This window comes from Hemiscyllium ocellatum, chromosome 11, assembly GCF_020745735.1.
Source record: "Hemiscyllium ocellatum isolate sHemOce1 chromosome 11, sHemOce1.pat.X.cur, whole genome shotgun sequence".
Lineage (NCBI taxonomy): Eukaryota > Metazoa > Chordata > Chondrichthyes > Orectolobiformes > Hemiscylliidae > Hemiscyllium > Hemiscyllium ocellatum.
The window spans coordinates 43398468-43413404 of record NC_083411.1 but is presented as its reverse complement, the minus strand read 5'-3'; the positions used below and the strand labels follow the sequence as shown (position 1 = coordinate 43413404).

The 14937-nt window shown below is 41.7% G+C and overlaps 1 protein-coding gene and 1 non-coding gene across 2 annotated transcripts in view; one reads left to right on the top strand and one right to left on the bottom strand.

Annotated features, from left to right (window-relative positions):
- Positions 1-11120, top strand: part of LOC132820317 (sodium- and chloride-dependent neutral and basic amino acid transporter B(0+)-like) — a 44066-nt gene extending 32946 nt beyond the window's left edge. The window contains exons 10-13 of the mRNA XM_060832341.1: positions 3324-3423; positions 4346-4455; positions 4580-4750; positions 10968-11120. Of these exons, the coding sequence (XP_060688324.1) occupies positions 3324-3423; positions 4346-4455; positions 4580-4750; positions 10968-11120 (534 nt within the window). The remainder of the gene's footprint in view (positions 1-3323; positions 3424-4345; positions 4456-4579; positions 4751-10967) is intronic.
- trnan-guu (transfer RNA asparagine (anticodon GUU)) lies at positions 2539-2617 on the bottom strand. Its single transcript has one exon. It is a non-coding gene; the product is annotated as a tRNA-Asn (tRNA).
- Positions 11121-14937: the final 3817 nt, after the last annotated feature.

The following is a 14937-nucleotide window of genomic DNA, read 5'->3' as shown; positions in this document are numbered from 1 at the left end:
GTGATTTAAACCTTCTAGATCTTCAGTGCCAGATGATGTTGAGTGAGACTAATGAGAATTATGCAGTAGTGACAATCATTGGCAATAAACACTGATGTTTATGACTGACACCATTCACAATTAGCAGACTTTCTGCTCACCTTGAGATTCAATATGTGTGACATTGAGACAGAAGGCCATCACCATGGCCTTGATTGCACAGAAAGATAAAGTTTCAAACTATATTCTGCTCCTGTGAAATATATCCCATGTAAATCTGATTCAAAAAGTGACAAAAAATGTAATTTTCTAGGCTCTGGTAAAGGTTTAGTCACTCCCACATCATCATTGCACAATATTGACAATTAAAGAAACATCAGGACCAACACACACTTCATGAATGATGTTGAAACAGCAGAGAAAGGCACAGAATTAGACTTAGAGATGGTAGTTACCTGAAACCCAACCAGTGTAGATTGAAGCGTTAATCATTCATTAGATCTGGTCAGCAGTGCTAAGGCCATCATGTAGTGTCCATTTCTAATTGCCTTTGAAATGTTGGTGGTGAGCACCTTACCAATCACGGCATTCAATCCCTATATCTACACCCATGATGCTGTAATGGAGTTACCAGTTTTAGACTCAGTGATAGTGAGGGCACCATGATAAATGACTAAGTCAGAGTGATGTGCGAGTTTGAAGGGAACTTACAAATGGTCATGTTCTCATTTGCTTGGTCCTTCTTTTCTTCACCGTAATGTGAGTTAAGGTAATTACAGTTGAAGGAACCTTGGTAAGTTGTGACATGGCTAATGAATGTTTAAAGTGCTGGATGGTGTGTCTTTGATAGTGTTGAGCTTCTTGAGATCATCAGCAACAAATGCAAAAGGTTTATTCAATTGTATTGCTGCAACAGTAGAATATATATCAGACAGGGTGATCATCAGAGTGTGTGGTGCTCTGGATAGAGCCCATCATGACTCCATCCATTCCTTCCAACTAAGCGACAGAGAGAGGCATTCAAACCCTGGAGGAGTGATGGCTCAATGATTAACACTGCTGCTTCATAATGCCAGGGATGTGGGTTCAATTCCAGCCTTGAGCAACTATGTGGAGTTTACACATTCTCCCTGTGTTTGTATGGGTTTCCTCCCACACTTCAAAGATGTGCAGGTTAGTTGGATTAATCATGGGAAATGCAAGGTTATAGGGAAGGGGGGGTGGGTCTGGCTGGGAATGCTCTTTAGAGATTCAGTGTGGACTTGTTGGGCCATATCGCCTGCTTCTACACTGTAAGGATTCTAAGGAAAGGGCAACAGGACTAATCCTTAGAGTCAGGGTTTAGGATTGAGGAAAGATTATCAACACTGAATCTTTCAATTTGGAAGTCAAATATCTCAGCTTGATCTTATAGAGGAATGCAAATTTGCTAAAGATTGTAGAAATAGTTAGAGGGCACAACTTCCAATAACAAAATAAAGTTATAGAGATGATTTTAGGAAATTCTTCGCAACTCCTGCTTGGAACTGTTTTCTGTATTGAACTTTGGAATCACTGAAGAAACAATCTGAATCAAGACGGACGTTCTACATTCGTAATTAAGCTGTGATTTCTGAACAGAATTACAGAAGTTTAATGGCACAGAGGAGTCCATTCATCTCATTGTGTCTGCACCAGCTTTTTCAAATAAGTGTGATTGTCTACTGCCTGTTTCCTGTTTTATCTCCTTGCTCCTCCACACTATTTGTTATCCAAATAATCATCCAATACTCCCTTGAGAGTCTCAGTTGATCCTGCCTCCAACATATTTCATACCCTAACTCAAGAAGCTTGACACCCATCAGAATAAAGCAGCCAGTTTGATTTGCACCACATCCACAGATATACACTCTCTCCACCATTGATGTACTGATATTTAAATCATAAGAATATGACAACTGAGTGCTGAGAAAAGGTGGTATGGTTTAAACTCTGTGCTGCACTATTTGGAGCCTGTTGGATAGCATTTTTGAAGGAGCCATGATTAGAAAAGCTTTTCTTTAACATAAAACAAAATGAGGAGTGGAGTGGCAATTTGACAGTGATTGCCACTCCTTGGAAAATCTGGTCCAATATGATGAGATTCAGTGGATGGAAAGATTGATGTTGAGCAAGTGATAAATGGGTTGAGATATCAATAAGGGAGAGAGATTAGATTAGATTACTTACAGTGTGGAAACAGGCCCTTCGGCCCAACAAGTCCACACCGACCCGCCGAAGCGCAACCCACCCATACCCCTACATTTACCCCTTACCTAACACTACGGACAATTTTAGCATGGCCAATTCACCTGACCCGCACATCTTTGGACTGTGGGAGGAAACCGGAGCACCCTGAGGAAACCCACGCAGACACGGGGAGAACGTGCAAACTCCACACAGTCAGTCGCCTGAGTCGGGAATTGAACCCGGGTCTCAGGCGCTGTGAGGCAGCAGTGCTAACCACTGTGCCACCGTGCTGCCCACAAAAAAGATTGTCTCAAACCTAGTGTTTTCAAGTCATCCTCTCTTAAAATAAACCGTCCCTGGGTGGGCTCGAACCACCAACCTTTCGGTTAACAGCCAAACGCGCTAACCGATTGCGCCACAGATCTGGAACAATTTACAGGTACATTACCAATACAGCTAATTCAATGACCCAGGGCAGTGAAAGCAACACAAGCTCTGGCATGACATGGTGGCTCAGTGGTTAACACTCTTGTCTCACAGTATTTGGGACTTGAGTTCAATTCCAGCCTCAGGTGACGGTCTGTGTTGAATTAGCATATTTTTCCCATGTCTGCCTGTGTTCTCTCCAGTGCTCCGGTTTCCTCCCACATCCCAAGAATGTACAGATTAAGTCGACTAGTCATGCTAAATTGCTCATAATGTCCAGGAATGTGCAGACTAAGTGGATTAGCCATGGGAAAAAACAGATTTTGGGGATAGGGTATGAATCTGGGTCTGGGTGAGATGCACTTTGGAAAGTCGGTGTGGACTTGATGGACTGAATGGCCTCCATCTGTGCTGTAGGGATTCTATGAATAGTAAGGAGAAATAACATAAATCAAGAGACATATTTGACCCAAGTAAGATGAACTCTGGATTGCTACATACATTATTAGTCTCCTTGCTTCAAAAAGGATGATCAGTTCTTGAAACAAAATAATTTTAGAAATTAGGGAAAAGAAAAAGACTGAGCAAACTAGTTAGAATTGTGTGGATGGTCTTTACATAAATCTACATTTCTCATTCCCTATTAATCTCTTATCATGAATGTTCGATTGTTTCCATGTCAAACTTTCTAATTTCCCATTTACATTTAGGCTGGGATTTACTGGTTAAATTTAATAGATCATTTCTGTACTGGATTGACTACCATTATAACAGCTCTGCTGGAAGTGATTGGTCTGAGCTGGATCTATGGTGAGTGCAATAGAAAGAAAAAGTAAGTGAATGAAAGCATTACATTAAATGCTACTTGTGTGGATCTTCCTGTTTCTTCAGAAAAATACATGAGAATTGGGGTTGAATGATGGGATTTAGTTCATCTTTCTTCCCTGATGATGATGGGAGTTTTTCTGTCCTTTTGTTATCCAAAATATTGTTCCCAGATGCTGGAGTAAAACAGCAAAATGCTTCTTTTTGTTCAATTAATGTGATGTGAGCATTATTTTTATTTTCCATCCTTAATTGCCCAGAGAGCGCTTAAGAGTCCATCACAGGCCTGGAGTTACACAGGGTGAGGGCAGCAGTGTGTTCCCTAAAGGACATTAGAGGATTTTTACCTGACAATGCTTGCATGGCCGTCATTAGACTCTTACTTGCAGATTTTAATTCCATTCAAAATCCACCATCTAACATTGCAAGTTTTGAAACCAGGTTCCCAGGAAATGATGTAGATCTCTGGATTAACAGTTGAGTGATAATACCACCAGGCCAGCACCTTCCTTTTTATATCCTTTCCCAGTGGCACTATTAATGCCTGTCGTTAGGGAAAATGTCAGTGTCCTGTTTTCCCACTAATTGTTTTTGGAGATGATATTGAATTTCCTTCATGCTCAGTTTAGCAAGTTGCCACTCAATCTAGACAGTTCCCAGTTTACCAAGGTGCTGGGGCAATAGGGCAAGAACTCCAACGGCGCATTCATAATAATCCTGCCCAACTATCAAATTAGTGACAGGAAATAATTTCCACTTCTTGCTTGAATTCCTGTGTGACCTCTTCTCTGCTTTATCCTGTTCATGAGTTAAGCTCGGTACAAGATGAACTTGTACAGTAAATAAGTTGCCCTGTAATCAGGACAAAGCCAATGATTGTGTCTCTCTGCTGCCTTGTTGTTTACAGGGATAAACAGATTCATCAAGGACATTGAGACGATGATTGGGAAAAAGAACTGGCTCTTCTGGCTGTGGTGGAGAGCGTGTTGGATTATTATCACTCCATGTTTGCTGGCAGTGAGGAGATGTTACACATTTTAGATATTTAAACTAAAAATAATATTTCTGCAGGTAATAGAATTTACCTATTCTATTAGGTAAATATATTTCTGATCTGATTTATACAACAATTTCATTACAGGCAATCTTGTTCTGGTCCTTGGCAATATTTGCCCTCCCAACCTACGGACCTGTTGAATACCCTGTCTGGGCAATAGCACTGGGCTGGTGTATGGTTATCTTCTGCATTATGTGGATTCCCATTGTGGCCATTGTGAGAGTTGTCAAAGCTGAGGGCTCCACCTTGTGGCAGGTAAGACAATGCTTCAAAGGTAAGGGAATAAGACATCAATGAAGTTCTCCCAATTTCTCATTGTACAACAATAACAACAACTTGTAACTGCATTACATCTTTGACATATTAATATATCCTTTCACAGGAAGGTTATACTGTTCAATCTGACACTGAGCTACAGAAGGAGATATAAGGCAATTTACTAAAACAAGTTGGTTTTAAGAAGCATTTTGGCTGAAAATGTGTTGCTGGAAAAGCACAGCAGGTCAGGCAGTATCCAAAGAGCAGGATAATCGACGTTTCGGGCATGAGCCCTTCTTCAGATGCTCTGATCTCCAGCATCTGCAGTCCTCACTTTCTCCTTTAAGAAGCATTTTACCAAAGAAATGGTAGAGAGAGAAAAGAGGAAAATCTAGTGCCCAGGTCCTCAGCAGTTGAAGGAAGGAACACCAATGGTGAAGCAGTTAGAATCAGGGATGCTCAAAAAGCAAAATTAAAGGAATCTTGGAGATTTGTGAGACTGAGGAAGATCTCAGAGACAGGGAGGGACAAAACCACAGATGAATTTAAAGTCAAGGGGAATTTAGAATTCTGAAATTGAGAATGCTCCTCAACCCAGAGCCAAGAATGGTTAGCAAGCGTACAGATAATTATCTGAACTTGACTTGCCATGAGTAAGAACACTACCAGCAGAATGGATAATGTCAAGTTTACCAAAAGCAGGATTTGGGGGATTAGCCAGCAGTCAATCAGAGACATCTAGTCTAGATGCAAGAAAAGCAATGGATGAAGCTTTCAGCAATGAAACAGAGCCACTTGGGTAAAGTTACAGAGTGATATCTGTGGAGAACTTGCCAACAACATGAGTATGTGATTGGAAATTCATCACCTGATGAAATATGATCCACGATTACAAACAACTGGTTCAGTCTCAGACAGTTGCCAGGATGGAAACTGACAAAGAGCCACCTCTAGCTTTGATTATCCCACTGCTCCCTGCCTGGCCTCTATCTGCCAGCATTGGTCAAGAAGAGCTCTTCCAAAATTTCACACTGGCACTAAGCAGTGTTCATTCATCACTCCAGTGAGTGTAGGCTCACTGGCCTACACTGGCTCCCTCGACTCTAATCTCCAGCATCTGCAGTCCTCACTTTCACCTACACTGGCTCCTGGTCTGGCAATATTTCAATTACAAATCCATATTCTGGTTTCAAATCTCTCCATGGTCTTGTTCCTGACTATGGTTCCTCTTGTCACACGAGCCTCCAACATCTCTGTGCTGCTCCAGTTTTGTATCTGGCTGATTATAATCTCTCTACTATTAGCCACCGTGTTTCAACTGCCTGAGCCCTAAGCTCTGGAATTATCCAATTGAACATCTCTTTCCATTAAAGAAGCTCCTTAAAAACTCTTTGATGAAGATTTCAGCCATCCATTCTGAATTCTCTTTCATGCCTTGACATAAAAAAAGTATTGAGAGAACTCTTGTTCAACATCTCAGATCTTTCTACTTCATGAGAAATGTTTAGTAATGCAACCTCCTTCTCCTGAGGAGAAGGCAACATAAAGTACTCCACAGCAGACCAGGCAAAAGATGTCCACGAAATCACCAGTTGCAGAGCGCGATTGAGGCTGCATTGGCAAGGTGGTCCCAGTCATTGAGGGGGGAGCCCTAAGTTCTCCACATTGAACAAAGTCACACACTGGCTCCTTCCAGAGTCCAGTTGTCAAATCCTCAGGTGATGGAGAACTGCAATGGGGCCGGGCCTGAGAACCTGTGATTGAGAGTCTGCACAAAGGCTCCAGAAGCATGAAATAACATTAGAATGTGCTGGAGAGAGAAACAGATTTAACATTTCTGATTCAACTGAAGAATCTTTGGGCTCAAACTGTTGACAGTGTTTTTCTCTCTCTGCAGATGCGGGGGTTTCTCCAGCATTTTCTGCTTTTATTTTGAGTATTTATAGTCATTTGCTGTTTATTGCTATTGATTGTTGGATACCGGTGTTAGATCAGAAGTTTCTTTGGGCTATGACTGATCTATGACTGATCTGCCTCTTTCCCATCCCATCCGGGGGGGCGATGCTGCCCTAAAATTAGCTCAAATTTTTTCCTGGATGGGGAAACCATGTATCTGCAGGATTAGCATTTCGGTGGCCAAAGAAAGAAACCCATACATTTTTTGACTTGGGTTGAGCGAACATTCATGCAAAGTATGAAACAAGACCAGCCAGAAAGGGGATCTGTAGTCATATCAGAGGAACCATCAAGAATCCTACTGATATAAAATATAAAATGTGCTGGAAAGGGACGACTGAAAGTACATGCAAGAGGAACACCTGCAACTGGACACAAAGACTGACAGCAAGCTTCACGTCCACAGACTTGTGTCAAGCACTGTGCATCCTCAAAGCACTGTCAGAATGTCTCAGTTGTATAAACAAGAGGCTCGTGACACCAGTTCAGCCATATCCTATATGTTATCATCACCAGTGCTTATAATCTTTAATGAGGAGGTCAATGGTAAATTCCTTTCCTGAACATAATGAAGCCCTCACTGCCATCATCACTGCCAAAATCTGGGAAACTGGTGTCAGAGAATCCAGTTCAAAGGGTGTCCTGCTGACAAAGTGTGGCCACTGTGGCAATCCCCGCCACCCCCACCCCGCACCCCCTCCCCGCACCCCTGTTTAACAAATACGATCGTCTAGCAGGGGATCAAATAAAGTAAAACCACATGGAGGCAACTTGAGTCTGAGCGGTACCACCTCCTGGGTTACTCTACTGTCTGAGTCAAAGCTGCATGTGATGACAGTATCACTCAGAGCGGATATTTGCTGCATGAATTATCGACTTGTTTTGTTGGTGGTGAGCATCCATCCAGCACAAACATAATCCTGTGGCCAAAATCAAAAGTTTTATAGCTCCTGCCCAAAGCAACCCAACTAAAATTGGTGCACAAAAAACAGTTCACAGTCAATCAGTGAAATTTCCGCATATCCAATTCAATTTCAGAACAGTGGGATCACATAAATTTCCAGGTCAAGAACAGTGGGAGCAAACATCATTGTCACCAGCACTGGTGCAACGAAAGCTGAAATGCATGTTCTCCTGGAATTGAACCAAACAGCCCTCACTGCTTGATGGAAAAATCTATAGTCACAAGTCAACAACCCAAGGCTGATACCCAAAGACACATCCGGAAGATAAAGGAAATGTGGTGTGAACAGAAACTCTGAGAAATCTAACTGATGCTGACCTTCATGACATGGACCATTTATAGACCAATGCCAAGTGGAGAAAAACCCTTCATTCATGTGTTCTTCCTCAGGATGACGATACCATCTGTTAATGCTGGAAGGAATATTTCTAACAACTTCTCAATTTTGAATCCACAGGAGCAAATGGTCATCTTTTGCCTCTCTCTCCACTGCCCTGCGATCAAATCTGTATGCAAACTGCTGTCAATGAGAGAGCTGCCATCTGTTAAATGAATGACAAATGACAAAGCCTGTGGCCTTTTATGGGATTGCAGTTGAAGTCTTCAAAGTTGCTTATGTCAAGATCTGATGTACTCATCCTGCAAAGAAACAGAACTCTTTTTCTCCTCCCTCCACGTGCCCCATCCCATCTCTCCTTACTGCCCTGTCAACTCAGGAATGCAAAAATTGTCAGTATTTTCAAGAAGGGAGATAAAAGATGCCATGGAAGCTATTGAGGGTTTTCCCTTCCATCCATAGCCAGGAAAACACTGACATGTGTTCACTCAATTCATTTTCTTCCTGTATCTGAGAAAAACATGTCAGAGAAATGGCATAGCTTGAGGCCTTCTTGATGAACCAGGTCCTTGTTGGCAGGGAAATGTCAAGAGCCACACTAGGGACTTTCCCTTGCATTCATTGATCTGCCCAAAGCATTTGATTCAGTAAATCACAAGGCACTCTGGATTGTACTCTAATGGGTTTGGAAATCCAAGAAATTTTGTCACAATCCTGCAACTGCCTCATAGTGAGAAGCCCACAAATCACATAGGTGCATTAGAACAAGCGTAGGCTATTCTACCTATAATGGCTGATTCACCACTCAATAAAACCATGGCTGATCATTCACCGCAGGGCTACCACAGTATTTCCATACCACTTGATGTCATTAGTCTCTAAATATTTAATCATTTCTGTTAAGAAGCTGTTCAATGATTGACCTTGCACTGCACTTTCTAATCTCTTCGTTGAGAGATCTGAAATATAGCCCTTCAAAGAGGGCCAAGAGTGGAAGGGTGGCGCAGTGGTTAGCATTGTTGCCTCATGACCTCATGGACCTGGGTTCAATGACTGTTTGCCTAGGTTTTCTCTGTTTTCCTCCCGCAGTCCAAAAATGTACAAGTTAGGTGAATTGGCCATGCTAAATTGTCCATGGTGTCCAGTGATGGGCAGGTAGATGGATTAGCCAAGAGAAATGTACGGTCTTGGGGATAAAATTAGATTAGATTAGATTAGTTACAGTGTGGAAACAGGCCCTTCGGCCCAACAAGTCCACACTGACCCGCCGAAGCACAACCCAGCCATACCCCTACATTTAACCCTTACCTAACACTACGGGCAATTTAGCATGGCCAATTCATCTAACCCACATATCTTTGGATTGTGGGAGGAAACCGGAGCACCCGGAGGAAACCCACGCAGACACAGCGAGAACGTGCAAACTCCATACAGTCGATCGCCTGAGGAGGGAATTGAACCCGGGTCTCTGGCGCTGTGAGGCAGCAGTGCTAACCACTGTGCCACCGTGCTGCCCATGGGAGGGCTAGGTCTGGGAGAGATGCTCTTCAAAGGGTTAGTGTAGATTTGATGGGACGAATGGCCTTTTTCCACAATGTTTGGATTCTATGATTCTAAATCGGGACCAGTGTCAAGCAAGGTTGTGTGATTCTCCCACACTATATGGGTTGGTCATCTCATCAAAGATCCATTGCCTTTTGGCATGTATATAAAATGGCATTGTAGTGAACTAAATGGAAATGTCTTTAATCTCAGTTGCCTCCACGCCAATCTGAACTGATTACCATAGCAAACATGATCAACAATATGCCAATGACTCAAGTGCTCACTCTCTACCAGATTTGCAAGTCACCCTCAATCTCTTCAATTCTGAACGTAAATGACTCGGTCTGAACTTGAATCCTGCTAAAACAGTGCTTGTGTTAAAGGAGAGAGTCTGGAATATGCTAAGAGGTTATTGAGAAGAATATTTTTGATAAGAAGATCCAACACTGGGTCAACTACACCATCTCAGCCATCTCCAAATCATGGTCGAGACAAAAATAAAATCTGCAGATGTTGGAATCTACAAACTATAGCAACTGGTTCATAATAACAGAAACCTTCACAAGTTAACACCACTCCTAGTACACAGAGCTGTTGTGGTCTCTGAACTCCACCAGTCCAGTGAGACTGTGACTGTACATCATGTGTCCAGAGAGATGAAAATCACCTCCCCAACCAAGTCATGAGTTAGCCATGAGAAATTCAGAGTTGTGGGGGTTGGTCTGGGAGAGATGCTCTTCAGAAGGTTGATGTGGCCTTGATGGACTAAAATCACCTGCTTCCCTATGTGGGGATTCTATAATTTCAAATGTTAAACTCCAGTTCCTTGTTGGACACCCTGCTCCACCTCCCCAAAGATCTACAGGTTGAGGATCAGTCTGTTCATCACATGAATACATGGGACAGAAACCAAGGGCCCTGAATAAATATCACCTCAACGTGAAACTCAGTTGATAAGGTTTTGGTGGGCATTTCTCTTGCCCCAGCTCATGCTGTAATTAGTTCCATGGTATCTACACTGTTCAGAATGAGTGATTTGGGAACATGTCGAATTGTTTTATGACAGGTCTTCCACTGTCAGCATGCCATTTATGTTTTTTCATCATGAGAATAAATTAATGGCTCAATAACAATGCTTAAGTTGATGTGCCAGTGCCTGCACTAAAGTATTTGTACTAGGAATTATTTTGGTCCTTCAGTGTATCTCACTGCCTGAGAAATTAGAGTTTCGATACAGGAGTATAATCTCTAGGATAAACCTACTGGCTACTCTTGGTTTAATGTGAGTTGCAAATGTTGAACAAACTACAGAACAATCTCATTTGGATCAGGATTTCTTTTGCTAGTTTGATGTTAATTCTGCTTAAAGGTCAGGTAGAAATAATGAAACACTTCAATTTTTCCTTTCACAGAAAATTACTGGTGCTTGCACTTCGGCTCCAGATTGGAATCCATGCTTGGAAGAACACAAAGGGGAAAGATATGAAAACAAACCTGATTCTGCAGATGCCCCAGTCTGTGTGAAACTCCTGCCCACTCCTGAGAAAGAACAATCTCCGTTTTAATTTGTAAACACAGATTGATTTACCTAATTTACTAATTTATCACCATTCTACTGCACTCCACTGCAACCAGGGGAATCTCTGGAGCAGTGTCCACATGGTTCCTGAGGCAATATCTATGTAGACCGCGGGGCTGTGTCCATATAGTCCCTGGGACAGTATCCACCCAATCCCTGGTGTACTGACTATGCAGTATCTTGGTAGTATCAATGGAGCTGTATCTATGCAGATCTTGTGGCAGTATCTACACAGTGCCTGAACTATGTCCATGCCATCCTGTGTAAAATCTATACAGTTCCAGGGACAGTATCTATGCAGTCCCTGGGGCGGTAAGTACACAGTTGCTGGGATATATCCATTGAGTCCCTGTGTAGAATCTACATTGTCCCTGTACGTTATGTACACAATCCCTGGGTAGTGTCCAGGTTCAGGAAAGTCATGGCTGAGTGTAGCAACATTTGAGATAATATTGTTGATCTTTCATTTTCTCTGCTGGCTTCCATGAAATCAACAATTCAATTGATTTTTCTGAAGAAGCTTGTAATGATACAATTGCAGGAGAATTGCAGGGTGGTATATTTGACCAGTTCCTTTTGTATTGGATTTGTTTGCTTGACATAGGTCACACATGGGTTGTTGTTCTTCATATGAATATGTTTGTTTCCTTGCAGCATTGGGGTGGTCTTCAAGGTTCTGTTCAAGACATGAATGTCAATGTTAAATTGAGAATGAATTGCTTTGTTGTTAGTATGTTTTTGAGACTCTACCACACCTGTAAGAAATTGTGAGTTTTGCTGCATTGAGTACATTCCTACTGGAAGGCTGGACAGTTTTCTTTTCACAAAAGTGACACTACCAGATTGTTTCAAATTTTATATTGTTGTTTGCAAACGTGTTACTGTTCAGCTGAGAGGTATTTTTGCTCTGGTCAGATGGTTATTGTGCAACAGCGAATGTTCCCTGTTGAATGTTTTGAATTAAATTGAACTTATACTGTATAATGCTTTGTGAATAATTTTCTAGGATCTGTGTCTACTGCTCTGTTAACTGCTCATTCAAGAGTTAGATTCTCTTTGGTTGAAGCAGTAGCTGATTTCTATGAGAGACCGATAGTAATTCTGTCAGCAATGAGCTCTTGTTTTAGGTTTCATAGCTACTTTGTCCATCTACTGCATACAGCTTATTCATGAAACTCTCGACAAGCTTTCCTGGAGGTCGATATCTGCTATTGAAGTTTAATCGTAAAAATCACACAACATCAGGTTATAGTCCAACAGGTTTATTTGGAAGAACTAGCTTTCAGAGCACTGCTCCTTCAATAGGTAGCTGTAGAGCAGGATCATTGGACACAGAATTTATTGCAAAACATCAGAGTGTCACGCAGCTGAAATGATGTATTGAACAAACCTAATTTAGATTTGTTCAATACATTGTTCCAGTGCATGACACTGTGATATTTTGCTATAAATTCTGTGTCTCATGATCCTGCTTCACAACCACCCGATGAAGGGGCAGCGCTCTGAAAGATAGCGCTTCCAAATAAACCTATTGGACATAAACCTGGTGTTGTGTGATTTTTAACTTTAGTCACCCCAATCCAACACTGGCTCCTCAACATCAAGTTAATCTTGACAGTGTCCAATTTGTTCTTGAAGTGAAATATTGACCAAAAGCTCTTTGGAAGTCTTCAAAATAATTTGCTTCTTGCATGATTCAATGTTCCAATGAATGAGAGGTATGCTAATTTGATCTGGTGTCCTGACTGTGTTTGAAGCATTAAGAATTGTGATTTCCATGTCTAATCATTCATTGTTCAATTAAATGGATCTGAAAATTTAAACTTTCTGGTGGAACGTTTGGAGTAGACAAGTTTGTTACATTATTTTATTGTTAATGGGCACTTGAAGTTGCTATTTTCTTGATTTGGAAGATAATTATTAGGATTTTGTTCTGCTTGTACTATTATGTATGATATTTCTAGTTGATTAACAATGTTGTTGAAGCATTTTGGCTGTAAAGGTTGTTATATTAGGACCTAAAGGTGTTAATGGTTCTGCTATTCTAAATGATGCTTTCAAAGTCTTTACCCATATGCTATCATCATAAAATTAAATGAAGATATTTAATGCAGGCCAGGATTTTTCAAGAATAGATTCCATTAATAACATCTAATTATTTTTAACTGTATTGAAGATGATTGCCTTGACATCAGTGACACAGATTTTGCTGCATCTGACTTGTCTTCTCAGCTAGTTTAACAGCCCATGATCAGATTAACGTTTTTATTTCTTAATCCAATATTTTGCATTTAAAGAATGTAATCTTCCAGTTGCCAAATTAAATTTTGAACTTGTTGTGTTCAAATTGTGTTTGTTTTAAGAGATTCCCTCCCTACTGACTCTTAATTTTCAAGTATCTTTAGGAAGTCCTCCTAAATTTTCTTCAGTGGAAGCAGGCACAAAATAGTTGTTCCAAGTTTCTCACATTTTTGTTATTTTCTACAATCCTATATTGCTTCTCTCAAAATGTTAGCTTTTGCACAGTGAACTGCCATGGGGTGATCTCCTGAGAGTCTACTATAGCTACGCCTGAAAGTGAGATATGAAGATGGTGGATATTTAAACTGGCACAAGGAGAGCTGTGCTCTGATTGTTATTGGAGGGGCTTTGGAAGTGGCAAACTGAGACAAGAAGTTTAGCTGGTTGAGAATAAGGCCAAGACAAAACAGAGGTAAGTAAAGCCAACATTCAGTGAGTAACCAGTAGAATATAATGGTGTACAGTCATTCACAAGCAGCAATAAGCTTGATGCATAATCTTTGGAAATAACAGCATGGATCACTGTGAGGAACTCCTTGGGGAGTCACTGCAGCACTTCTCCTCAATCATCTCCAGGTAGCTCCATGCTCAGCAACAGCACCTGCCTTCGCTTTCCTTCCAGTTCCATACTCTCCCCTTGTCCCGGGATGGGGGTGATGTTCCTTATCACCACTGAACCCAAACTCTGACAATTTGCCCTTGCTGTCAGCTGGAATCTTTCTACTGGGCAGGTGCCCACTCCAGTGCTCTTGCCATTTTTGTCCCTGTGCATCTATTCCCACCAAGTTGACACCATTCAAGTTCTGAGTGCCCACTCCTTTACAAAGTATGAGTGGCTGAGCACCCCACCACCCACTCAGTAAGTCTCTAGGTGCCATGATGCCATGACTCACTGGTCACTCTATACCCACCTCGTTCCAATTACCTATTTCTGACGGTGTGAGGGACCTGTGTGATGCTTTTCAAATACTGTATAACAAGAAGTGCTGATGGTGGTGCTACCAAATTGAATTCATCATGCCAGCCCTGATTTGTTGTGCAAGCTTATATTAGCAACAGTGGTGGGGCTGGACCGAAGAATAGACAGGAAGGCTGCTATCACCACAGCACACACAAGACCCCAACAGCAGCAGAGGTGATCCCTTTCTGCAGCTCTCCTCCAGGCTAAAAAGATAAGGATGTCCTCTTCCCCAGGAATAATCCAAAGTTAAAAATCACACAACACCAGTTTGTAGTCCAACAGGTTGATTTGGAAGCACTAGCTTTCAGAGTGCCACTCCTTCATCAGGTGGTTGTGGAGCATCTAGCGATCTTATACTCTACAACCTGGGTAAATTGGTGTTGTGTAACTTTTAACTTTGTACATCCCAGTCCAACAACGGCACTTCCAAATCAGGAATAATCCAGCAAGAATGGACGATGGATCACCAAGGAGGTCAGCTACCATGAGGACATCTGCACATCCTGGCTCCCATTGTGGTAGACAGCCAATGACCTCCTTT